The 27,807-nt window shown below is 36.7% G+C and overlaps 3 protein-coding genes across 5 annotated transcripts in view; 2 read left to right on the top strand and 1 right to left on the bottom strand.

The window, feature by feature from the left end:
* Nucleotides 1-27,807, bottom strand: part of CAMK2G (calcium/calmodulin dependent protein kinase II gamma) — a 1,229,125-nt gene that overhangs the window by 546,615 nt on the left and 654,703 nt on the right. The window lies entirely within an intron of this gene.
* ADK (adenosine kinase) overlaps nucleotides 1-27,807 on the top strand; it is a 711,694-nt gene that overhangs the window by 355,488 nt on the left and 328,399 nt on the right. The window lies entirely within an intron of this gene.
* Nucleotides 6,968-14,915, top strand: LOC126962447 (40S ribosomal protein SA-like). Its single transcript, XM_050803519.1, has one exon. It carries the CDS (start codon nucleotides 13,952-13,954, stop codon nucleotides 14,831-14,833), a length of 882 nt encoding a protein of 293 aa, XP_050659476.1. The 5' UTR covers nucleotides 6,968-13,951; the 3' UTR covers nucleotides 14,834-14,915.

Below are 27,807 nucleotides of genomic sequence, written 5' to 3'. Positions count from 1 at the left end.
TACAGAGCTTCTGCACAGCAAAAGAAACTACCATCAGAGTGAACAGGCAACCTACAGAATGGGAGAACATTTTTGCAATCTATTTATCAGACAAAGGGCTAATATCCAGAACCTACAAAGAACTCAAACAAATTCAAGAAAAAAACAACCCCATCAAAAAGTGGGCAAAGGATATGAACAGACATTTCTCAAAAGAAGACATGCATACAGCCAACAGACACATGAAAAAATGCTCGTCATCACTGGCCATCAGAGAAATGCAAATCAAAACCACAATGAGATACCATCTCACACCAGTTAGAATGGCGATCATTAAAAAGTCGGGAAACAACAGGTGCTGGAGAGGATGTGGAGAAATAGGAACACTTTTACACTGTTGGTGGGATTGTAAACTAGTTCAACCATTATGGAAAACAGTATGGCGATTCCTCAAGGATCTAGAACTAGAAGTACCATATGACCCAGCCATCCCATTACTGGGTATATACCCAAAGGATTATAAATCATGCTGCTATAAAGACACAAGCACACGTATGTTTACTGCGGCACTATTCCCAATAGCAAAGACTTGGAATCAACCCAAATGTCCATCAGTGATAGACTGGATTAAGAAAATGTGGCACATATACACCATGGAATACTATGCAGCCATAAAAAAGGATGAGTTTGTGTCCTTTGTAGGGACATGGATGCAGCTGGAAACCATCATTCTCAGCAAACTATCACAAGAACAGAAAACCAAACACCGCATGTTCTCACTCATAGGTGGGAACTGAACAGTGAGATCACTTGGACTCTGGAAGGGGAACATCACACACCGGGGCTTATCATGGGGAGGAGGGATTGCATTGGGAGTTATACCTGATGTAAATGATGAATTGATGGGTGCTGACGAGTTGATGGGTGCAGCACACCAACATGGCACAAGTGTACATATGTAACAAACCTGCATGTTATGCACATGTACCCTAGAACTTAAAGTATAATAAAATAAGTAAATAAATAAATAAAATTTTTAAAAAAGCTATCATCAACAAATACTACATCTCTCCAGATCCATTCATAAATATAGCAACATTTTGGAAGTGCAGATGAATCAAACATAGTTAATTAAGAAAAATTTTAGTAGCATACATAATTTGTAAATATTGAATAATTTTTAAATGATACTCTGAGTCATAATTATTTCAAATTGTACATAATGCTAAAAGAGACTAGGATAATAGCAGAATAAGTTACAGTGACTAAAATCATGTTTTTTTAAAGAGATTAGGGAGTCTATGGTACCCAGTCTGGAGTGCATTGGTGCAATCATAGCTTGCTGTAACCTTGACTCCTGGCTTCAAGCAATCCTCCTGTCTCTGCCTCCCTTTTGTAGTCTCAGGTCTTACATTTAAGTCTTTCATCCGTTTTGAGTTCATTTTTATACATGGTATAACATGAGGATCTAGTTTTATTCTTCTCCATATGGATATCTTTGGTCTGTATATTTATTTATATGACAGTACCATGCTGTTTTGGTTACTGTAGCTTGGTAATATAATTTGAATTTGTGTAGTGTGATGCCTCCAGCTTTCTCTTTTTGCTCAGGATTATTTTAGCTATTTGGGGTCTTCTGTGGTTCCATGTGAATTTCAGGATTTGTTTTTTCTATTTCTGTGAAGAATGCCTTTGTTATTTTCATAGGGATTGCATTGAATCTGTAGCTCACTTTGGTTAGTAAAGATACTTTAACAAAGCCGAGCATGGTGGCTCATGCCTGTAATCTAGCTCTTTGGGAGGCTGAAGCGGGAGAATTGCTTGAGGCCAGGGATTCAAGACCAGCCTAGGCAACATGATGAGACCGTCTCTACAAAAAAAAATTTTTTTTAATTAGCTAGGCATACACCTGTAGTTCCATCTACTTGGGAGGCTGAAGCAGGAGGATCCTTTGGGCCCAGGTGGTCAAGGCTGCAGTATGCTATAATCATGCCACTGCACTCCAGTCTGAGCAACAGAGAGAGATCTTATCTCTGAGTAAAAGAAAAAAAAATTGTAATTAATAGAAAAAAACATTTTAACAATAGTCTTTCAATTCCTGAACATGGGATGTCTTTTTTTCCTTTTCTCTTCAGTTTCTTTCATCAGTGTCTTATAATTTTCCTTGTATAGATCTTTCATCTGCTTGGTTAAATTTCTTTCCTAGTTATTTTATTTTTTTGTAGCTATTGTAAGTGGTTTACTTTCTTGATTTCTTTTTCAGGTTGGTTGCTCTTAGTGTATAGAAATTCTACTGACTTTTGTATGTTAATTTTGTATCTGACAACTTTACTAAATTCATTTATCAGTTCTAATATAATATAGTCTAATTAATGTATTAGACTAGAAGTATAAGATCTCTCCTGGAGAATGTTCCATGTACTGATGAGAAGAATGTGTATTCTGTGGCAGTTGGATGAAATGTTCTGTAAAGGTCTATTAGGTTTATTTGCTCTAGCGTATAGTTTAACTTCACTGTTTGAAGTTAAACACTGATGTTCTTATATTTCTTATAAGAACACCTTATGTTTCTTTTGTATAAGAACACTGATGTTCTTATATTTCTAGTCTAATAATGTATATTTCTAGTTTAATAATGTATAAGATTTCTCCTGGAGAATGTTCATGTCCTGATGAAAAGAATGTGTATTCTGAGGCAGTTGGATGAAATGTTCTGTAAATGTCTTAGGTTTATTTGATCTAGAGTATAGTTTTTTACTTCAGTGTTTATTGATTTTCTGTTGGGATGATCTGTCCATAGCTGAAAGTAGGAAATTGAAATCCCCTACTATTACTGTATTTATCTCTTGCTCTTGCTCCTGTGTACTCACACTCGCTCTCTCTCATGCTCTCTCTCTCTTTCCCTTTATATCTAATAATATTTGCTTTATATATTTGGATACACTGTTGTTGGGTGCATATATATTTATTATTGTTATTCTTTTGTTGACTTGACCCCTTTATCATTATATAATGATCTCCTTTGTCCCTTTTACAGTTTTTGACTTAAAGTCTATTTTGCCTAATACAATTATAGGTATTCCTGCCCTTTTCTGGTTTTTATTTGAATAGAATATCTTTCTGCATCTCTTCACTTTCAGTATCTATGTGTCTTTATAGGTGAAATGAGTTTCTTGTAGGCAGCATGTATTTGGGTCTTGTTTTTAAAATGTGTTCACCCACCCTGTGTCTTTATTTTGGTTTTTTTTTGAGATGGAGCCTCACTCTGTCCCCCACGCTGGAGTGCAGTGGTGTGATCTCGGCTCACTACAACCTCCAGCTCCCTCGTTCAAGCAATTCTCCTGCCTCAGCCTCCCAAGTAGCTGGGACTACAGGCATGCGCCACCATGCCTGGCTAATTTTTGTATTTTTAGTAGAGACAGGGTTTCACTATGTTGGCCAGGCTGGTCTCAAACTCCTGACCTCATCATCCATCCGCCTCGGCCTTCCCCAGTGCTGGGATTGCAGGTGTGAGCCACCATGCCTTTTCTATGCTATGTCTTAATTGGAGCGTTTTGTTCATTTATATTCAGTATTATTGATAGATAAGGTTTTACTACTCTTATTTTGTTACTTGTTTTCTAGTTGTTTTTAACTTTTCTTCTGCTTCTTTTCTTACTGTCTTTCTTTGTGGTTAGGTGATTTTCTCTTAAGAGTACATTTTAATTTATTGCTTTTTATCCATTTTTGCATTGTGGTTACCATGAGGCTTATAAATAAACATCCTGTAGTTATAGCAAGTATCTAAAACTGATAACCAACTTAACTTTGATATTATTTTTAATAGTCATTATTAAATGTTAAATTTATTATTCATTTAAGTTTATTATTAAAATTATTATTTATTTATTATAAATTATTATTAGTTATTATTTAGTAGTTATTATTTTTAATAGTTTTGTCTTTTAGTCATCTTACTACAGATATTAGTGTTTTAAATACTGCAAATACAGTATTAATGTAACACTCATTTTAGTGTTCCTTTCTTCCAGTTTGAAGAAGTTTTTAAAGTATTTCTTATTAGACAAGTCTCATTATGATAAATTCCCTCAGCTTTTGTTTGTCTAAGAAAGTCTTTATTTCTCCTTCAGTTTTGAAGGATAATTGTGCTGAGCACAGTAATCTTGGTTGACAGTTTGTTCCCCACCAGCACTCCAAATATATTGTTCCACATTCTCCTGGCTTATAAGGTTTCTGCTGATAAGTCTGCTACCAGGCATATTGGATCTTCCTTACATGTTATTTACTTCTTTTCTTTCAGTGATTTCAGAATTTTTTCTTTGTGTCTTTGATCTTTGTGAGTTTGATTATAATGTGTCCTAGAGTCATCTTCTTTGTGTTCAATCTAATTAGTGATCTTTGACCTTACTTTACCTGAATATTTATATCTTTTTTCAGATATGGAAAGTTTTCTGTTATCATTTCCTTGTGTAAGTTTTCTACCCCTTTGTCTTTCTCAGTTCTTCTTTGACTTCTCATAGATTTTGTAAGCTTTCTTGCTTTTATTTATTTTTCTTTTCCCCATATTTTTAATCATTTTTCTTTGAGCTCACTGATTCTTTTGTTTATTTGATTAATTCTGCTTCTGTTGCTCTCTATTGCGATTTTCACTTCATTAATTTTTGTTTTAGTTGCAGAATTTTTGGTTTTTTAAAAAAGTTATTTCAGTCTCTGTTATATTTCTCTCATAAATTTCTGAATTGATTCTTCATGTTTTCTCTAAGTTATTTGGGCTTCCTTCAAAGAGGTATTTTAAATTTTTGGAGCGATCACAAATCTCTGTCACTTTGGGATTAGTCTGTAGTACCTTGTTTTGTTCTTTTGGTGTGATCGTATTTCCCTCAATGTTCTTAGTGCTTTAAAAGTGTGATGATGTCTGTGCATTGAAGGATTTGTAATTTATTTTAGTCTTCCCAGCCTGACTTTGTTTGTGTCTGTCCTTCTTCAAGAGGCCTTCCAGGAATTCTAAAGCTGACTGATTATTGCATTCCCTGAGCTTCTGACCAATTACAGCCATCTCAGTACTAGAGGATGCTTTAGGCCCAGGTTTGCTGAGTCCTGCAAGGGCTCCAAGGTTGACACAGCTTTCTGGCCCAGATGGACCTCAGAAAGACCCAAGGAAGGTATTTGGGCTGCATGGGAATGCCATCCAGACACCTGAGGCCAGAAGACTCTCCTAGTGGTCCAGATGGGTATGCCTCCCAACAAATCTCTGCACAGATGGGATAGGTTCCCAACTACAAAGAGAGTGGCTGGAGTTGAGACACTGCCTCTTTGGAATGTAATGTGGGAAGGAGGCTGATTGGCTCACCTCATTGGCTCAGATTGGCATGCATCACCCGACAGGTCCCAGTATAATCTGGGCAGTTTCTTGACTGCAGCAAGAGGGATTGGAGCCAAGACTGGCCCCTTCATATGGATATGCCTGTCACATGGGCCCAGTTGGGCCTATGTCTCCCAGCAAGTCCCTCCATAGATAGAATTATTCCCTGACTACAGCAGGAGAGGCTAGAGGTGAGACTGTGCCCCCTTAGGATTTGCTATGGGACAGAGGATTGAGAACCTGGTCTTGGCTCAGAGGGGTGTGCATCGCCCTGAATGTTCCTGCACATACTTCTCCAACTGCAGTGAGAGGAGCCAAAGCTGAAACTGCACCACCCTGGGATCTACTGTTGGATGGAGGTTTATGTGCTTGTCATGTTGGCTCAGATGGGTGTATGTCTCCCAGCAGGTCCCTGCATAGACAGGAGAGTTCCCTAACAGCAGGAGGAGGGTTTGGATCTGAGACTGGACCCTCTCAGGATCTGCTGTGGGATGGGGGCTGGAGAACCTGATCTGAGCATGCATCTGGCCGGTAGACCCTGTAAACAAGATAGTTTCCTGGTTGCAGCAGGAAAGGCTGGAGCTGAGACTGGGCTCCCTCAGGATCTCCTGTGTTGCAGAATCTGGAGAGCCCGTCTTGTTTACCCAGACAGATGCCCCTCTTCTGGCAGATCTCTGCACAGAATTATTTTCAGACCGCAGCAAGAAGGGTCAGAGCTGAGAATGGACCACCTGAGGATCTGCTGTGGGATGGAGGTTGGTGTGCCTGTCTCATTAGCTCAAATGGCACCCATCTCCCAGCAGGCTCCTGTTTCTGCACAGACAGGATGCATCCCCTATTGCAGCAGGAGGAGCTGGAGCTAAGTCTGGGGCCTCCCTTGGGATCTGTGGCATGGAGTCTGGAGACCCTTGTCTCATGACTCAGAGACACACCCATAGGAAATAACTTTTCAACTTCTTCTAGTAAGCAATCATTTGAATCATTAAGTATTTTTGGTGCATTATACATAACCACACTTAATTACATTCACACCTGTACTTTCTTATTGCTACCCATATTTGAGGAATAGGTCTTTCCCTTCTTTCCTTCTATATTTAAAACCTTTTATCTATATTTTCTTCTCATGCCTTGTGTCTAATCTCAAACCTTATTCTCTTCTTGATCTTCGCTAACTTTGTTGTAAATGTGCTCCTATTCCAATATTGAAGCAAATGGGCAAACTTTCCAACATTTGCCTTCTCCTCATTTCAGCTGAATTTCTTGACAGTGTAGTTCACACTTCTTTATCTTTGATGTATTCAGCTGCTCTCACCACGTTTTTAAAATCCAGTGGGCAGGAGTCACCCATGAACTTTTAGTTGCCAAATCCAGTGAACACTTTTCAGTTCTTGTCTATTTGACTTATTTCTGGCATTTATCAGTGTTGACCTTACCATAACTCTGAAACTTTTCCTCTGTCTTACTTAGCTTATATGATACCTTTTCCCTCAGGTTTTTCTTCTTTTCTGGCTCCTCTTCTTCCTTTTCCACAGCTGGCAATTCCTACTCTTACAGCTCTTCTAATGTTTTCCTTTCCTTTCCTTTATCTTTAGGCAAAGGCTATGGGTGTGTGTGTGTGTGTGTGTGTGTGTGTGTGTGTGTGTGTGTGTGTGTGTTCTAGCAGCCTCTTTCAAATGAATTCCAATGGATTCTAACACTAAGCTGGAGTGTCAGGTACTACTTGTGATTTCTTCTCTTTTAGCTTCCTGGGAGTTTTACAGAATCTACGCTAGCCATCACTACTTCTCACAGTCTTTTCCTGACACTTTTTTTTCTCCCTTTCTCCAGTTTATTCACTTCTCTTTTAGATTACAGAACAATTTTCCTCTGTTCTCTCTACATCCAGTCTGGCTCTCCTCCAGTCTCTGTTCCACGGAGCTACTGAAAACCCTACTAAGAAACAAATTTTGTAGTATCATTTCCTTACAATGCTTCAGTAATTAATGTTAACGTTTAGGTTAAAAACAGCCTTATCTTTAAGAAAATTTTAAAACTGATTTAAAATTTATATAATGTGAAATAAATCATGTTAAAGTATACAATTCAGTGGCATTTACTGCATTCACAGTGCTCTGCAACCATAATTTCTAAGTAGTTCTAAGTTTTCATCACCCCAAAGGGAAACTCCGTATGCATCAAGCAGTCATTTGTCATTATCCCCTCCGGCTAGCCCCTTTCATCTATTAATCAACTTTCTGTGTCCATGGATTTACCTATTCTGGAGGTTTCATATGCATGAAATCATCACTATATGTGACATTTTCTGTCTGTTCTTTTACTTAGAATAATGTCTTGGAGGTGCATCCCATTTTGTTGCATATATTAGCACTTCGTTTTTTTTTTTGATTGAATAATGTTCCATTGTATAGCTATACCACATTTGTTATTCATTCATCAACTGATGGACATTTGAATTGTTTCTGCCTTTTGAATGCCTGATTTTGATTTATTTTTGTAGAGTCCTTAGGTTTTCCTAAGTATAAGATCATTTCATCTGGGAACAAGGCTAATTTAATTTCCTCTCTTTCAATTTGGATGCCTTTATTTCTTTGTCTTACCTAAACGCTTTGGCTGATTTATTCTGGGCAAATACCTGTGAAGAGTGTTTAATTGCTGGGTCATATGGTAATTCTATATTTAACTTTTTAAAAAAATTGTCTACCACAACATCTGCAACAAGATAAATTTTCTCCAGCAACTTATGAGGGTTCGAGTTTGTGTACATCCTCACTAATCCTTGTTATTTTATTTTCCAGTTTTAAATACTACTAATATCTAACTCAGTGGGTATAAAGTTATATCTCGTTGTATTTATGATTTGCCTTTTCCTAATGACTAATGATATTGTAAATGTTTTATGTGCTTGTTGTCCATGCATACATCTTTTTGAGAGAAGTGTATATTCAACTTATTTTCCCGTTTTTTTAATATGATTTTTATTTTTAACCAAGAAATACCTTTTAAGTGATCAGACCTGGAACCTTGCCAGGTTTAATGATTATCAAAGCAGAGCCATATTTTGACTTTTGAAGTTATCTATTATTATAGTCTTGTTTTTCATAATTACTTGAATATTATCAGCATCTCTGGACCCTTTGTACTTAAAACATAGTATTTTAAATCTTTATATTGAAATATTCAGTACGTCTTGAAAGTTTTAATATAGAACACTCTACTTTGCATTTCTTTATATCCTAAAATGCAATTATAAAAAGGGTGTCATTTCCTCTGCCAATTAAGTAGCCTTCATTGGTTGATATTGAACAAATTGCTGATACTTGTTTCTGTCATGTTTACTTTTTTAAAAAAATATTTTTTGCTTTCTTGTTGATACTTCCAAACAATTGCTAGGTTAATTTGTCAGTTGCAAATGTGAAATAAAATTGTCTTTAGCAGTCTTTCAAATAAAATTTTCGTTGAGACTGAAGAGATACTGGATTACAATCAACATTTGTAGATATGTCATATATAGAGAACCAAAAAAAATTATAAATCTGATATAATTATCAGTGTGCCATATGGACATGGCTCATGCCTGTAATCTCAGCATTTTGGGAGGCCGAGGCAGGTGGATCACTTGAGTCTAGGAGTTCAAGATTAGCCTGGGCAACATGGTGAAACCCCATCTCTATAAAAAATACAAAAATTAGCCAAGTGTGGTGGTACACACTGTAGTCCCAGCCGTTTGGGAGGCTGAGGTGGGTGGATCATTTAAGCTCAGTAGGCAGAGGTTGCAGCGAGCCGAGATTGTGTCTCTGCACTCCAGCCTAGGTAACAGAGCGAGACCCTGTCTCAGAAAGCAAAACAAAAACACCCAAATATCAATGTGCTATGAGACCTCATATTGTATGTGTTCATTCCCCCAAATTGGAGCATTTTAAGAAGCAAGAAGAGCGCTCTAAATTAGTTTATATCTTGCTTTTCTCCTTATGTTCTGTAGATTCTTTAGTACTCCATAAGAAAAATTCGCTCTAGAAATCATGAAAACTGCAAATGCGTTATATCCTCTATGAAACCACTTTTAATTTAGTTGATAAACCCTGATCATTGTTGCACTATACATTCAGAAAATGTATAGCAGTGACTATTTTGTAAATATGAAGAGTTCATATTCAGCACATTCAGCAATGGCTTATATCTAAAATGGTTATTGAAGAATACTTTAAAAAATGTCTTTGCCTAGAGTCTTTAAAGCTGGCACTTTAAAACTATGTTTCATGGATTGTCAGTTGGAATGGACTTCAGGAGGTCCGTAAGTCCATGAAATTACAGTTTTTTAACGTGTGAATTTTTCTGAGGATACATAATTTTTATCATATTCTCAAAAGAATCTAAAACTCAAAAAATGATTAAGAGCCACTGATATAAAATGTTGATAAAGGCCATGGTGGATCACATTATACATTGATTCTCATTCTTCAGAAGCTTTGCATGTGTGAGTTTACCTGCTCACTAAAATGTACTTGTAAATCCAAAACCAGTACTCAGGGTGCTTTTATAGTCATTTGTAGACATATGTGGAGAAGCAAAAAATTTGAGTCACCTTATGTGTTCATTCCTCTCTGAGGTCAAAGAAGGTAATGGTTTGCCTTGTTGTTTCAACTGTCATACTGTAAACAAGTGTCCTTTTCAATGCATATATAGTGACATATTAATCACATTTTTTTGTTGTTGATTTTTCTGTTTAAAAAAATCCCGAGCATAGTGCAGATATGCTGTCTAGTGTTTCTAAGCATAAGAAGGCTGTGACACACCTTAGAGAATAAAAGTCTGTAATAGACAAACTTGGTTCAGGCATGAGTTACATTACTGTTGACTGTGAGTTCATTGTTAATAACTCAAATATGAAGTATCAATGTCTGTATAAATAGTTAAATATAATTTTATATAGATATAAATATAAATCATTAAAATACAGAATCTTTAAACAGAAACATACATTTTAGAAATTATGTATTGGCATTGGTTGACAAAGATGTTGTTTGGAGAGGTTTGCAGGAAACTAACCCTGTCTTTTTCCCAGGAACAATAATTCTGCAGGAGGCAGAACCTGTTTTCCAGGTTGGAATACAGTGGCATGAACATGGCTCACTGCAGTTTTGACCTCCTGTGCTTCTTCTGCCCCAGCTTCCAAAGTAGTTCGGACTACAGGCACATGTCACCATGCCTGGTAATTTTTGTATTTTTTGTAGAGACAAGGTTTCTCTTGCTCAGACTGGTCTTGAATTTCTGGGCTCAAACCGTCCTCCCATCTTGGACCTGCAAAGTGCTGAGATTAGAGATGTAAGCCTCCATGCCCAGCTCTAGTTAACCTTTTGCAGTGTTTTTTTGTTTTTGTTTTTTTTAACTTAATGTTTCTAAATTCCTTCTAGGGTAAACATAGAAATTTCTTCTAGGCTAATACATAGAGACTCGGTCATTTACCACTTCATAGTATCACACGTCAGATACTTCTGACATAACCATGATAAATGTTAGTGGTTTCATGATCTTATTTACACTCCAGCTCTACCAGAATTCACTAATCTACTTCAGGTTTCTGTCTGAAATACTCTCTTTTTTCTTTTCTTTTTTTTTTATACAGAGTCTCACTCTGTTGCCCAGGCTGTAGTGCAGTGGCCCCATCTCAGATCACTGCAAACTCTGCCTCCCATGTTCAAGTGATTCTCCTGCCTCAGCCTCCCGAGTAGCTGGGACTATAGGTGCACACCACCACACCCAGCTAATTTTTATATTTTTAGTAAAGACGGAGTTTCACCATGTTGGCCAGATGATCTGCCTGCCTTAGCCTCCCAAAGTGCTAGGATTAACAGGCATGAGCCACTGCACCCGGCCTCTGTCTGAAATATTCGTATTGTTCATCATACAGTATATTGGGCTATAGTACTGTATTTTGCTCCAGGGTGTTGATAACCATTTATGCTGAGTTTAGCCATTTTACTTAAGAGTCTACTAATTCATTGTAGATAAAGAGTTACTAGTTTGGCATGGTGGAGCATGCCTGTAATCCCAGCACTTTGGGAGGCCGAGGCAGGCGGATCGCTTGTGTCTAGGAGCTCAAGACCAGCCAAGACAACATGGCAAATTTTATCTCTACAAAAATTACAAATGTTAGCCAAGTGTGGTGGTGCATGCCTGTAGTCCCAGCTACTCAGGAGGCTGAGGTGGGAGGATTATTTCAGACTGGGAGGTAGAGGCTGCAATGAGCCATGATCATGCCGCTGTGCTCCAGCCTCAGAGACAGAGCAGTACCACAAAAAAAATTAGAAGATTTCTTTATCTAACAAATATAAGTTGTATATTTGCATAGTTGATTGCATTCATGAAGTCAAAGTATTTTTTATTCATTAAATCTAAAGGAAGTTGGAGCTCTCTGCTTTTGATAACATGAAGTAACAAGTACTGTACTTATCCTCCATCTAAAATGATGATTAAAGAAAATTTGTGTGTTTATCTCTTAAGACACAGAGCAAGCATTTGATAAAATCCAACATCCATTCCTCATAAAATCACTCCTGAAACTGGTGATAGAGAGGAACTTCCTCAACCTGATAATTAGCATCTATAAAGAACCAATGGTAACATTATATTTACTGGTGAAAGTCTGAATGCTTTCTCACTAAGATCAGGAATAAGATAAGGATGTCTGCTTTCACTGCTTCTGTTCGATATTGTACTGGAGGTTCTAGCCAGTGCAATTAGTCAATAAAAAGAAGTGCTTCTAGATTAAAAAACAGAAGTAAATCAATCATTATACTTCAGTGATATGATCATCTATGTATGTTATTCTGTAGAATCTACAAAAAGGTACTAGAATGAATAATTGAGTTTAGCACACTTGCAGAATATAAGATCAGTACTTAAAACTCGTGTAGTTTTCTGTACTAGGAAAAAAAATTTGAAATTGAAATTTAATAAAAGAAATATTTTCTATCACATAAATAATACAGTATACTTGGGGACAAATCTGACAAAAGATCTGGAAGACCTTTACTCTGAAAACTGTAAAAACATTACTAAATGAAAATAAGTGAACAGTTTCCTTACGTATGATACTAATAGAATGATCCATTTAAAATTGATTAATTGTATATCAGCTATATACATAAGCCAAAATTTAAACAGTTGTACACCTTAAATATGTACAGTTAATTTTGTTAATTCAAATCCCCATACTACTGTTAAAACATATTAGAAAAACAAACTAAAGGAATTTATGTTCATATGACAGTAAATGAGTTGTCTGAACTCACCTCAATTTTTTTTTAATTATACTTTAAGTTCTAGGGTACATATGCACAACGTGCAGGTTTGTTACATATGTATACGTGTGCCATGTTGGTGTGCTGCACCCATTAACTCGTCATTTACATTTTTAATCCTAGGATGAATCCATCTCTAAAAAGTACTGAACATCTCTGAAAAGTTATGAATGTGGTATAGGTGTTCTCCCATAACCTCCTATGTATCAATTATTGTTATCAGGAAATCAGAACTAGCTTAAATAGTCATAACATTGACCATCTGCTTTCCTTGTTAAATACATTTGACTACTAACTTAATGTTTTCAGTTAGCCCTCTAAAATTTGAGAAAGCAGCATCTTTTTTACCTTTTTGCCTGATTTCTACAGGCTTTCTGATATATAGCTGGCCCTCTAGATCATTGTTGGCAGTTTGAAATATGTGTGATTATGATGCAGAGTATTTTAAATATTATAAATATTTGATCAATATTTTTATCATATAAATTTTTTTCTTTAAAAAAATAAAATTTAGAGATGGGGTCACATTATGTTGCCCAGGTCTTGAACTCCTGGGCTCAAGTGATCCTTCTGCCTTGGCCTCCAAAAGTGCTGGGATTACTGATGTGAGCCACTGCACCCAGGCTAGAGTATACTTTTGATAAATATTTTTGATTACGTAGAATAATTTTACGGTGAGTTCAAAGTAGGCTTTTGCAGTTTTTATTGTGGACATGTATTTATACTGTTAGTTTCAGGATATCTTTACTTATCATCTCCTGTGTTTTTAATCATGATGTTTCCTTTTCAAACAACACATTATGATGAAAGATCAGTTTTCAATGAAATCATTTATAAGTATGTACTAGCTACTGCAACTTCGGGGTTTGGAAAGGAAAAATTAAAGTGCGCTATGTTTACATGTTGGAAACATGTTGGAGAAATCAGTCTAGGATTGGAAGAAGATGGGAAGATTTAGGAGTAATTGTTAATGGGTACAAGGTTTCTTCTTAGGGTGAGAAAATGTTCTAAAATTATTTGTGGTGATGGTTACACAAGTATGATTATACCTAAAATCATTGAATCATACACTTTAACTGGATAAATAAAAGGCTTTTATATTGGAAAGGAAATAGTAAAACTGTATCTGTTTGTAGATAACATGATCTTATATACAAAACAAAAATCTTAAGGAGTCCCCTAAAAATCTATTAGAGGTAATAAATGACTTTTCACACTACCCACATAGGGGTCCATATGGCGTTCTGGATTCCCATCATAGCTTAAAGCGAAACTTTTCACCATATCCGGAGCCCTTGATGTCCTGCAAATGAAGGAGGAGGATGTCCTGCAAATGAAGGAGGAGGATGTCCTTAAGTTCCTTGCAGCAGGAACCCGCTTAGATGGTACCAATCTTGGCTTCCAGATGGAACAGTACATCTCTATGAGGAAAAGTGATGGCATCCACATCATAAATCTGAAGAGGACCTGGGAGAAGCTTTTGCTGGCAGCTCGTGCCATTGTTGCCAATGAAAACCCTGCTGATGTCAGTGTTAGATTATCCTCCAGGAATATTGGCCAGAGGGCTGTGCTGAAGTTTGCTGCTGCCACTGGAGCCACTCCAGTTGCTGGCCACTTCACTCCTGGAATCTTCACTAACCACATCCAGGCAGCCTTCCAGGAGCCACGGCTTCTTGTGGTTACTAACCCCAGGGCTGACAACCAACCTGTCACAGAGGCATGTTATGTTAACCTATCTACCACTGATTTGTGTAACACAGATTCTTCTCTGCACTATGTGGACATTGCCATTCCATGCAACAAAAAGGGAGCTCACTCAGTGGGTTTGCTGTGGTGGATGCCGGCCCAGGAAGTTTTGCGTGTGTGTGGCACCATTTCCCATGAACACCCATGGAAGTTCATGCCTGATCTCTACAGAGATCCTGAAGAGATTGAAAAAGCAGAGCAGACTGCTGCTGAAAAGGCTGTGACCAAGGAGGAATTTCAGGGTGAATGGACTGCTCCAGCTCCTGAGTTAACTGCTACTCAGCCTGAGGTTGCAGACTGGTCTGAAGGTGTGCAGGTACCCTCTGCACCTATTCATCAGTTCCCTACTGAAGACTGGAGCGCTCAGCCTGCCACAGAAGGCTGGTCCGCAGCTCCCAGTGCTCAGGCCATTGAATGGGTAGGAGCAACCACTGAAAGATCTTAAGCTGTTCTTGCACACACTCTTAAGCAACATGGAAATAAGGTTGATGGAAAATAAACATCAATTTCTTAAAAAAAAAAAAAAAGTAATGCATTCAGCTAGGTTGACAGATAAAATACCAAGATAGAAAAATCTATTGGATTTTTGCACAGTATTAGTGGACAAACTGAAAATGAAGTTATGAAACAATTTCATTTAAATATCTTAAAAAGAAATAATGTACTTAAGTATAAATATAACAACAGAAGTGTGAAACTTATACTCTAAAAACTACATAACATTGAAAGACATTAAAGGAAACTAAATGGAAAGACATTAAATGTTGATATTTTGAAAAGATTTAATATTTTTAGGATGGCAGTTCTCCCTCAAATTGATCTAAAATAAATTTAAATTTCCTACTAAAATCACAGCTAAATTCTTTGCACAATTTGACAAGCTGCTCTTAAAATTAATATGGAAATTCAAGGGACCCAGTATAGCCAAAACAATCTTGAAAAAGACCAAAATTGTGTTTCTCACTTCCCAATTAAAAAACGTATGATGAAGCCATACCAATATGTAGTTCTGGCATAATGATAGACATATCTATTAATGGTATAGAATTGAGAACAGAAATAAACCTTCACATTTATGGTAACCTGTCTTTCTATAAGTGTGCCATGGCATAAAGAATAGTCTTTTCAATGAAGGGTACTAGAACACCTGCCCATCCATATGGAAAAAAAAAGCTGGACCCCTATCTCATATGTAAAAATTAACTCAAAATGAATTAAAGACTTAGCTGTAAGAATTAAAACTGCAACCATTAGAAGAAGACATAGGGATACATGTTTATGACCGGGCATAGGATATGGGCTGGCAAATGATTCTTAGATAGGTCACGTGCATGAGCAATAAGAGAAAAGAATACATAAATTAGATTTTGTCAAGTTTTGAAACTTTTGTGCTTTAAAGGACACCATCAAGAAAGTGAAAAGACAACCCACAGAATGGGAGAAAATTGCACTCACATATCTATTTTATCTTGAATATATAAAGAATTATTTAGACTCAATAATGATGAAAAGACAAATAACTCACTTTTAAAAATGGGCAGAATATCTGAATAGGCAATTTCCCAAAAGAAGATATACAAATGACTAAGGAGCACATGAAAAGATTCTCAACATAATTAGCTGTCAGGTATATTAAAATCAAAACTACAATGAGATACCGTTTCACTCCTGCTAGGATGATGGGTATAATCAGAAGAACAGAAGTTTTGGCAAGGATTTGGAGAACCCTAAGCCATTGCTGGTGGGAATGTTAAATGGTGTAGCCTTTTTGGAAAAGAATCTTGCAGTTCCTTAAATATTTGAACATAGAGTTGCCACACACAGCAATTCTGCTCCTAGGTGTATACACAAGACAAATGAAAATGTTTGCACAAATGTTTATAGCAGCATTATGTATAATAGCCTAAACATGGAAACACCCCAAGTGTGTTACTAACTGATAAGTGAATAAACAAAATTTGGAATATCCATACAATAGAATATCATTTGACAAAAAAGAAATGCAGTACTGATACATGTTACAACATGGGCAAATTTTGAAAATATCATGCTAAATGAAAGAAGCCAGTCATAAAAGCACACATGTTTTATGATTCCGTGTCTGAGAAGTGGCCTGAACATGCATATTTTTAGAGACAGAAAATAAATTAGTGTTTGCCTAGGACTTGTGAGGATGAGATTTTTGCAAGTGGTGACTCAAGAGTGAACTGGTTTTTTTGGGGGGTGTTGAAAAATGTTCTAAAATTGATGTGGTGATGCCTGTGCAACTCGAAATATACTAAACACCATTGAACTGTACACTTCAAAGGGATGAATTGTGTAGTATGTGAATTATGTCTTAAGAAGCTGATAAATAAAGAATATATATTTATTGGGCTGTTTTACCCTTCAAATGGATTTTACCCATATGTGATATTTTTTACCATGATACATTGATCATTTGCAGAGTTTTTGTTCCTTAAATTATGCATATCCTACAAATGTAAAATGTCTCATTTGTCAATATCACTATTAAACAAGAAAATAGTCTGTAAGCATTGGGAACCTCGCTGGTGGATATGAGTTTTACATGATCATAATTTTCAGAGACCCAGGGAGAATTATCTCCCATTTTTTGGTTAGTTTTCCGTACACTGTTGCCTAATTGTCTTTCTGAAATACAGATTTATCATGTAACTCTCTGATCCCAGCCTGCTTGTCATTGTCATGCACAGTTAGTCCTTCATAAAATATGCTATTATGGGCCCCATCTTTTACTAAATTCAGAGAAAGCCTGCCCATGTCTCTGTATTTTTGTGCGTATGAGTTTCTCTATTTATAATTCACTTTAGTTTATTTTTCTTGTTTTCAGCCTGGTAAAATCTTCAAACTTCAAGAACCAGCGTATCTGTCATTTACTCTTTGACCTTTTCATTATGCCCCATATTCTTTGGTGCTTTCCAAGTATTTTGTTCGTACCTTTGTTATAACACTGCTTGTATTTTGTTTTCATGCTTACTCCTCCACTAGAGTTATGAACTTCTGATGACTTTATTTGTGCTTATATTGCCTCACAGAGTACTTTTAGATATAATAAGAGTCTCTTGGATTAACAAGTGCCTAATTTTATTGTGGGTGCTCAGTAATACTTTTATTTTGATGATGTTATAATTGAGGTATGAATCAGACTCCCCTTACACTTTCTGCATATAAATCTTTTTTGTGAAAGAACTCTATTCATTTTAATTATCCTATGAAAACTTAATTACCAATATTGTTTGTAGATGTCTGTTGCCAGATTTTTAAAAAAAAGATGCATTACCATCCCCATAAGTGATATTGCCTTTTGCTTTTTTTCATAGAAAAATGACAACTTTGCCTGTCAAATTATAAAAAATGGTTTCTTATTATTTTCATTTGCCGTTCTTCTAGAGAATATATATGTTTCTTGTTTGTTAGTGTTTATATCATTGCTCTTTTAAAAAAATTGTAGTTATGCAAGAATGGGTGTAGGCAGGCTAAAATATGGACTCTCCAGAAATGTGGATATGCCTGGGAAATTGTCATTTGATTCACCTGTCTTCACAATGAGCATTTTGGACCATGATACAGTTGTTAGTACCTATTTACACTTGGCCGATAGGCAGGCTTAAAGCTGTAGTATCTTATTAGAGTCAGACAAGGGAGGCCGGAATGGCAAGAGCCATTTTTTTTTTTTAACTGCTGGTGCTACCTCAGCAGCACCAGGAGAGTGGCAAAGGGGGCTTCTTCAAAGATTTTATGGTATCTTTACTTTATGTCAAAGTCTAAGCTATCAGTATTTTTCTTTGTAGTATTCAGTGTATGTGACATAGTTAGGAAATCTTTCTCTGTCTGTTATTAAAATAAGTGGTTGAATTTTCTAATACCTTTATGAGTTCTGTTTTGTTTTGGTTTGTTTTTTCATTTGTATGGGGTTTTTGTTGCTGCTGCTGTTGTTGTTTTTACACTTTTGGTTAAAGATTTTTTGGTTAAAGTGTGACAGGAGAAACTTTTCTTTTTTCCCCTGAAAATGGTTCTATCTTTATGCCAGCTTAATGTACTAATTCCCTCATTTCCATCTAAAAAAAAAAATCACCTTTATTTTAATACTATATTGCCATAGGTACTTGGTCTGTGTTTGAACTCTGTATTTTTCTGTTGAGCTCTGTATTAGTACCAAATTGTTTCAAAAGCAATTAACAAATAATACCTTTTAATACCTCGTAGTAAACTGCTCCCTTAATCCCATCATTATTACTCATCTATTTCAGAAGGTAGGTACTTTCTTATTATTCTTCCACGTGAATTTAAAAATCATATTGATATTTTCAAAATATCACACTGGACTTTGTAGGTTCTTTGGGAAGAAATAACATTTTTAGGGTAAATTTTTGTTTTTTTATCATATATCAAGATTTTCATTTTAATTTTTTATTTCATAGCTTTTTATTATCAAAAATTTCAAACATACACAGAGAAAGAATAATAGGTATAATGAACTCCATGTTCCTGTTATCCAGCTATCTAGCTTCAGTAATTATTTACAGTTGCCAAACTTGATTTAAGTACCTCTCCTATGAAACAAGTCCCAGATGTCTTATTTCATCCTCAAATTCTCCAGATTGCCTGAGAATTGTCTCAAAAAACCCACCATCATATTATTCACAGTGGTAATTTCTTAATGTTATTAATATCCAATTTAGATTCGCATTTCATAATTGTTTCAAAAATAGCCTTTTACAGTAAGTTTATTTGAATCAACATCTAAAGAAGAATTCAAACACTGTATTTGTACCTTGTGTCTTTTATTATTACTGCTTTTCTCTCTTGTCTTTCTCTCTGTCTGTCTCTCTCTCTTTCTTTCTTTCTTTCTATCTTTCTTTCTTTCTTTCTTTTTTTCTTTACTGTCATTTACCTTTTTTAAAAAGAGAAATTGGGTTATTTTTCCAGGAGAATATCTCACTTTCTGAATTTGGTTAGTTGCTTCATATTTAGTATTTGCGGAGAGTTAGAGCTAGAGATTTGGTTAAACTCAGGTTTCATTTCTTTAGGCAAGAATCTTCTTAAAGTGATGCTCCATCATTTCCATTTTATCTCATCTGTGAGCCATCACATCTGGTTGTTCCGCTTTTAATGATGCTGAGATTAATCACTATGTTCAGGTGTAGGTTTTTTGTTTGTTTGGTTTTCTTTCTGCTATTGTATATAGAACATTTTCCTTACTGTTTTTCTAATACGTTATTGTTGGTATCTGAGAAGATTTTTAAAGCATATGTTTTAGTAACTGGACATCTGACCAAACTCTCCTTACTGCGTCAACTTAAAAATCATGAGATCTGTAAATCTGGAAAAGAGAACTTTATTTCTGAGAAGGGTTACAACCTGTAGGCTGGGAAGCGCAGCCTCTGGATTAGATCAAAAGTAGGCATTTCAAAGAGGATGGGTGAGAGAGGAGTTTTATACTAACTGGGTTAGCTGCATACATGTTTAACAGGTTATAGGAGGAGCTATGAATATTCATGAAAGGGGTCACATGTATGCATGATGAGCAAACATAACATGTTACGTGTGTCCCATGTTCGCTTTGGAATGGAGACTTAACATTAAAAATGCAGTAAAATCAGACTCTATACATCAAAGGTGAGACTTAGGACTCAAAGGTGCTTGGTGCACATTCTCTGTAAACTGACCAGTCCATGGTCAATTGTCACTTATCAGGAAGGATTGCTTTGTAAGTTGGTCAGCAGTCATGTCGAAACCATGAAAAGGGAGGGAAATCTGGCCACAACATCAGGCAGTTGGTCAGTGGAAGAATTTTCCATTCTTTCTTTTCCAGGGCTGGTTTTTGTTTAACTCGTAGGAAAAAAAAGTCTAATGACAGGTAGTGAGGAAGAGGAAGACGTGACGAACCTCCTATCTCATCAAGGCCAGGAAACTTCATTTTTAAAGTTTTTCTGGGACCTCCTTAGCCCATAGACGTCTATTCAGTAGGTTGGGGCACTTAGGAGTTTACTTTATCTCACAACTGTTTCTAATAATTTTTTTACTGATCCTCTTCAGTGACTAGTATAGAATAGTCACACTTGAGCTTTGGGGTTGAAGTGTCTCAAATCAAACCCCAGGATGGTTATTTAGTCTTTCTGTGCCTCAGTTTTTGTTTTTTTTCAATCTATGAAATGGAGATCATGTATCTACCTCATAGGTTTATAATGAAGATTGAATCACTTCCCATAATAATCAGAAACTACATATTTGGGCTGGGAGCAGTGGCTCACACCTCTAATCCCAGCACTATGAGAGACTGAGGTGGGAGGATCCCTTGAGCCCAGGAGTTTGAGGTTACAGTGAGCTATGACCATGCCAATGCACTCGAGTGAGATTCTGCTTCAAAAAAAGAAAGCAGATGTTTATTTTTTAATTTTTCCATATATTTTGCAGATTGTGATATTGTGCTTTACCTTTTTTCATATTTTAGGCCTTTATTTAATTTTAGGATGTAATTATATAGGCCATAACAGTTTAAAAATAGCAGTGATAATATGTATCCTACAATAACACAAATAGCTAATATTTATTTTAGTATAATTTTCTTCTTGTATAATTATGTTGTTTTAGTGGTATGTTTTGAATATCACCAGAATAAATTTTTGGTATCTATTGAAATAATACTATAATTTCTTTCCATTGATCTTTTAAGATACAGTTTATCCAATACTTATGATGCCAGATTCCGGGATGCATTAGAAGAGTGTTTGTGACATAGGGAATGTTGGAACAGAAGGAACACTTTACAATGTTAAATAGTTTTATTGAGAAGGTGAGATTTGGGTAAAGACTTTCAAGATGAGTGAGGATCCATATGGCTTTCTGGGGGAAATCCAGTTCAGTAAAGGGGTTGGCATTTGCTAAAGGAGAGCATGTTTGGTGTGTTTCAAAATCCAGTAGGGACTGGGTGCGGTGGTGTGCTTCTGTAGTCCTAGCTGCTCAGGAGGCTAAGATGCAAGGATTGCTTGAGCCCAGGAGTTCAAATGTAGCCTGGACAACATAGCAAGATCCCATCTCTAAAATAAAATAAAAATTTTAAAAATTGTTTAAAATCCTGTAGAGAGTTCACAGTGGTTGGAGCAGAGTAATGGAGAATAGTAGACAATGAAGTTAGGCAATAAAAGGTAAAGGGAAGTGGCTTGAACTTGTAGGGCCTCATAGACTATTATAAAGATTTTTGCTTTTTAGTGAGTGCTGTTGGAAGCATTGTAGGGTTTTGAACAAAGGAATGACATACTCCGGCTTGCATTTAAAAAGGACAGCTCTATGTGCATGGAGTCAAGGATGGAAGCAGAGAGGTTAGGAAATCATTGCAAAAGTCTAGGCAAGCAGTTATGGTAACTTGGATGGGTGGTAGCAGTGGAGTTAATGAAAAGTGGTTGAAATCTGGAAATAGTTTGAGGACAGGCTTTTCAAATGGACTGGATGCGGTATGTGAATAACACTATTCTAACTGGTCTTGTTGCCTCTCCAATCCAGTTATACACAGTAGCAAAAGTGATCTTACTTTATGTTTGATAATTTCACCTTCTTGATTAAAATCCTTCAGTGGTATACTGAATAAAATTCATCCTTCTTAATATAACCAACAAGGCCCGCACAATCTAGAACCTGCATATTTTGCTAACGATTTTCATCTCCCTGAGCTCTAGCCATACTGGTGTTAAATTGTTTTAATATGCCAAAGTTTTTCCTGCCTCAGATGGTTTGCATTGCTCCTCCCTCTGGAAACTTCCCCTAACCCTAAGGTCACTCTTTACCCAGTCAGCTCGTTTGCATATTTCATGTCTCAGTTTAAATGTCCTTTTGTCTATTTAAAATAGATTTTAGCTGAGTGCCTTTAATCCCAGCTACTTGGGAGGCTGAGGCAGGAGGATCACTTGAGGCCAGGAGATAGAGACCAGCCTTGGCAACATAGCGAGACCTGATCTCTGAAAAATTGAAGAATTAGCTGAGTGTGATGGCTTGCACATGTAGTCCTAGCTACACAGGAGGCTGAGGCAGGGAGGATCACTTGAGCCCAGGAGTTCAAGGTTACAGTGAGCTATGATTGTACCACTGCACTCCATTCTGAGTGACAGAGTGAGATTCCAGCTCTAAAAAAATAATTGGTTACTTCTTTGCCCCACTCCCACTCATTGTCTTTCTCAAACATTTTTTTCTTCATAGCATTTCTTACAATTATACATTTTATTTCTGTGTAATGTTTTTGTTTGCTTTGCTTTGCATTTTATTTTGTGTGGAATCTCCATGAAAATAAGGACCAGTCTGACTTGTTCAAGTTTGTGGTTAAGTAACAGGACGGTACCTGACCCTTAGAACTATCTTTATAAATATCATTAGATTGGATTGACTGACTCAATTAATGAACAAATGAACAAACAAAATATTTATATTATATGCTGAAGTAGCAGTCCTGGACATTGTACCTAATTTAGATTTTAATTTAACCTTGGTATTTTGATACTCGCTTTCCTTAATCAGTCATTGCATGTTCCTTATTGTAAGGTGGTTGTGTTTCTTTATCACAAAAAGAATAGTTCTTCTGCGGGAGCGGTGGCTCACACCTGTAACCCCAGCACTTTGGGAGGCTGAGACGGGTGGATCACAAGGTCAGGAGATTGAGACCATCCTGGTTAACATGGTGAAACCCTGTCTCTACTAAAAATGCAAAAAATTAGCCAGGCGTGGTGACACGTGCCTGTAGTCCCAGCTACTTGGGAGGCTGAGGCAGGAGAATCGCTTGAACCCAGAAGGCAAAGGTTGCAGTGAGCCGAGATCGCACGACCGCACTCCAGCCTAGGTGACAGAGTGAGACTCTGTCTCAAAAAAAAAAAAAAAAAAAAATTCTTCATTTAGCTATTAGCTTCTAGGCAAAATCTTAAATTTCAGAAAATAATTATACTCAGTCATACTACCTGTCAGGGATACGTGTCAAAGGAAATATGAAGCAATAGCTTTAAAGTTGTCCCACACCCTCACCCTGTTTTTCTTTTGAAGGTATCATACTAAAGGAAGAAAGGGAAAAAGAGAAATCTATGGTGTGAGTTCAAGTTTACTACTGTAAGTGTTTAAGAAAGGGCTCTGTTACCATGACAACAAATGCATGAATTTCAAGTGGAAAATTTTCAGTGTATGGGACTGATAAAATTGTAACATTCTGATTTTCTCTGGTATAGAATCGTTCTTTGTCAAGTTAAAAAAATCTGTTAATATATGTTAATATTAAATTTTTAAATGTTTTATGATATTGTTTTCAAATTGTTTATTATAACTTAAAATTATAGCCAAAAGAGTGTACTTTGATAGATCTGTCAAGCAGAAAGTTAAGTATTTGATTTGACATTAAAAATTACTTTTCTAATCTGTACTAGATTTTTGCTAAATGGTAAATAAAATGGTAAATAGTTTCATGTAATGGGAGTTCTTGACAATAGAAAACGACCTGCCGCTTTATAGATTCCTTTGCCTTAAATGCTTGCTAACTCCGGTAGAGGAAAGCTGTTAAACTTTAAGTGCTCTGTCATATTTGCAGGCTTTTATAGTGGAAGAGAACAGCAGTCAGCAATGATGATGGAATACTATGGCAGGTAGACTTAAAACACCATAAAGCACAGACGATTGTGTGTAATGCCTTGAATTGAATCTTTTTTGAATGAAATGATCAGCCATATGTGCCACCCTTATGGACCCTGGAAGAAGAGTAGAAGAAATGTGCCCTAATGCTAACTGTGCATGAAATTGCAGTGTTAGGAGATATTGACCAGATGTTTCAATCTCAACAAATGGCTTGTTATGTGACTGAGTGAAAATATCTTTGCTGCTTTGATCACACACACCTTGAAGGAAGGGGTAATTTAATAGAGGCTGTCATAGTTCATCATCGTCAATAAACTTTGACTTGACCTTTGCCTTATGTTTTTGATGTTGCTGCTGATAAGTGTTGATGGGCAGATGTTTACTGTCTTGAGGGATTTTGCTTTTTATAAAGTGTATACTAGAAATAGTAAAGGAGAAGGATTTTCTCAATTCTTTTCTTATTCTTTGGTTATTAGTTGGCATGCTTCTCTGTGGATTTTGTAGAATTTCTGGGCAGATGCATTTGAGTGACATTCTTTTTTTTTTTTTTTTTTTTTTTGAGACGGAGTCTCGCTCTGCCGCCCAGGCTGGAGTGCAGTGGCCGGATCTCAGCTCACTGCAAGCTCCGCCTCCCGGGTTCACGCCATTCTCCTGCCTCAGCCTCCCCAGTAGCTGGGACTACAGGCGCCCGCCACCTCGCCCGGCTAGTTTTTTGTATTTTTTTAGTAGAGACGGGGTTTCACCGTGTCAGCCAGGATGGTCTCAATCTCCTGACCTCGTGATCCGCCCGCCTCGGCCTCCCAAAGTGCTGGGATTACAGGCTTGAGCCACCGCGCCCGGCCATGACATTCTTATGTCTAAAGATCACTTATGTCTAAAGATTCTTATGTCTAAAGATCACTGTTTCTCTAAAGGTTTCTTCGTTTCCTCACCTTTCTTTTTCTTTTTCTTTTTTTTTTCTCTCTCTCTCTCTCTTTTTTTTTTTTTTTTTTTTTGAGACACAGTCTCACTCTGTCACCCAGGCTGGAGTGCAAGTGATGCAATCTCAGCTCACTGCAACCTCTACCTCCTAGGCTCAAGCAATCCTCTCACCTCAGCCTCCTGAGTAGCTGGAACTACAGGTACACACCACCATGCCTGGCTAATGTTTTATTTTTTCTAGAGATGTGGTTTTACCACGTTGCCCAGGCTGGTCTTGAACTTCTGAGCTCAAGCCATCTGCCTGCCTCAGCCTCCCAAAATGCTGGGATTGCAGGTGTGAGCCACCGCACCTGGCCCTTTCTCACCGTTCTGTCCTGGTTTTAAGTTACCACAATAAACTTCCTTGGTGATTTTTCTTTCTTATTTTATGTACAGCCTATTCTTTTGTTTTGATGAAAGTCACATTGAATAAAAATTTGACACCTATTGTAACACCATACCAGGTGCTGTGTTATTTTTTTTATCCCTAGTTTTGGAGACCTTTGGAATAAGTCCATGCTATTTTGTAACCCATTTCTGTTAATCTTAAGAAATTGAGTGAAAGTTTCAGTAATATAATTTTTTTAAAATTATAAGATAATAGGATTTTAAAATTTTGGTAAATAGCTTTGGATTAAATGAGTTTCTTGTTTAATTTGATGCAGTTCTATAATCTTTTTGCTCTTTTTCTTGAAAAGAAAAAGGCTCCCTCACTGGCTATATCTGGGTTCTGCCTACACTCTTCCCTCACCTCCCCTTGGTGTAGTGGCCTAGACCCTGTTAGTCATCTAATGAAATCTGTGAATCCTCTCTTGAAAAGCACATCAAAGTTTCCTTAAAATTTCAGGATGTTCATTGGATTCCCCCCCGCCCACCCCGCCGCATATACCCTGCAATGATAGGGGCCCTTGGACTTCAAGCAGACTAACAAAGCTTAGAAAATAAGATTCATACTCCTTCTTAGTGTTCTAGATATCTAACAGTTTGACATAGAAGTAACAATAACAGTGTTAGTGATACTGCTACAATAATTACAACAGTAATAATAATAAATAAAATTTACTCTCTGCCAACCTTATGCCAGATTCTATGCTGAACCTTTAACCTTTATTACTGGTTATATTGTTAATGATACCTCCAGATAGAGTATATTCAGCATACTTTTCTTCTGTACTTTAGGAAATACTGTATCTTTAGAATACAGATTTGAGTAAGAGATTATATGCATTTTGGTTCTAAGACGTTTTGGAATACTGAACTTTTAGTTTTCTAATTCCAATAGTCAGTCTCTCTCTCTCTCTTTCTTTCTCTCTTTCTCGGCCTCTCTGCCATTATTCTTCCTCTGAAAATTAGCTATCCCACATAAGCCTCATATATCCCCTAATTCCTATTTGTAGTTGTGAGGAAGGAAAAATATTTTCCTTCTAAGTTATCTGCTGTAAGACCCTTGTAACAAAAGACAAATTAACAAAAATTAAATACACTAATTTATATTCTAAGTTTTATGTAACATGGAGGGAAATGAAGACTTGAAGAAACAGTTAAACCTGGGCATTTTTATGTTAGGTTTTATGAAGAGTGGAAGGGAAAGGCAATAGGAGAGAAAGGGATATGAAATAAGAGTAGTAAACTGAGGGGACCTTAGCAAGACCTGTTTGCTTAGATTCATCTCGTGTCCTTCCATCTTCTGAGATAAGGATGTTCTTTTTTTCTGCATATAGTAAACATCCTCTCACATGCATGGTCTTATGATTTGCTTCAGAGGAAATCAGAAAGTCCTTCCTGCACCTGCTGTTCTCAAATTCCTTCAGCTTAAAATTTTCAGTATATCAAGTGCCATATTTTGGGGTAGTGTGTCCAGATCTCCGTTGTAGTTAAGTGTCAGCTTGGATAAAGTTTCTCATATTTATCTTAGGAAGTCTTCTTTGGCCACTCTGCAAAGACTGAGTTAGGTGCTACTTGCATGTGCTGCAGTAATTCCTATTATATATATAATCTCTTGTAATAAATAGTAACATATCTTGTATGTAAGCTTTATGTACCCTTAAATTGTAAGTTTTAAGAAGATAGAATCCTGGCTTTCCTGTTCACTTATTTGACAATTATTTAATTGCATAGAATGTAGCAGACACTCTTCTAGATTTGGAAACACACCCTACAACTGTTTTAAAGAAGCCAAGAAAACAGTCTTGAACAGCAAATTACCTTTAAGTAGAATTAATTCTATGATAGGAATGATACAGTTTGTTGAGGCAACATAAAACACAGGCATATAGACTGGGCACAGTTGTTCACACCTGTAATCCCAGCACTTTGGGAGGCCAAGGCGAAGGATCACTTGAGGTCAGGAGTTCGAGACCAGCCTGGCCAACGTGGTGGAACCCCATCTCTATTAAAAATGCAAATATTAGCTGGGCATGATGGCGTGTGCCTGTAATCCCAGCTACTCGGGAGGCTGGGGTAGGAGAATTGCTTGAACCTGGAAGGCAGAGGTTTGCAGTGAGTCGAGATCGCACCACTGCTCTCCAGCCTGGGTGACAGAGCAAGACTCTGTCTCAAAAAAATAAAAAATAAATGACAATGGGCATACAGAACAGAGTTTAGGACAACCTTGTCTAAGTAAGTGAAACCTGAAACCTAAGTAGGAAGCTAGAAAGAACAAACAGAAACAGAAGGAAGTATTCAGTGTACTGGAACATTGCATTCAAGAGTGTTAATGCTTAGGATGAACTTGGAGAGGAAGTTAATGGTTCAATCATAAAGTTGTTTATGTTGAACCTTGCTTAAGATACTTAGGTAACGATTGAAGGACATCTTACGAAGAGCACTCAAAAT

Source organism: Macaca thibetana, chromosome 9 (genome assembly GCF_024542745.1).
Source record: "Macaca thibetana thibetana isolate TM-01 chromosome 9, ASM2454274v1, whole genome shotgun sequence".
Classification (NCBI taxonomy): Eukaryota; Metazoa; Chordata; class Mammalia; order Primates; family Cercopithecidae; genus Macaca; species Macaca thibetana.
Note: the sequence above shows the minus strand (reverse complement) of the source record. Positions and strands in the feature narration are given on the sequence as shown.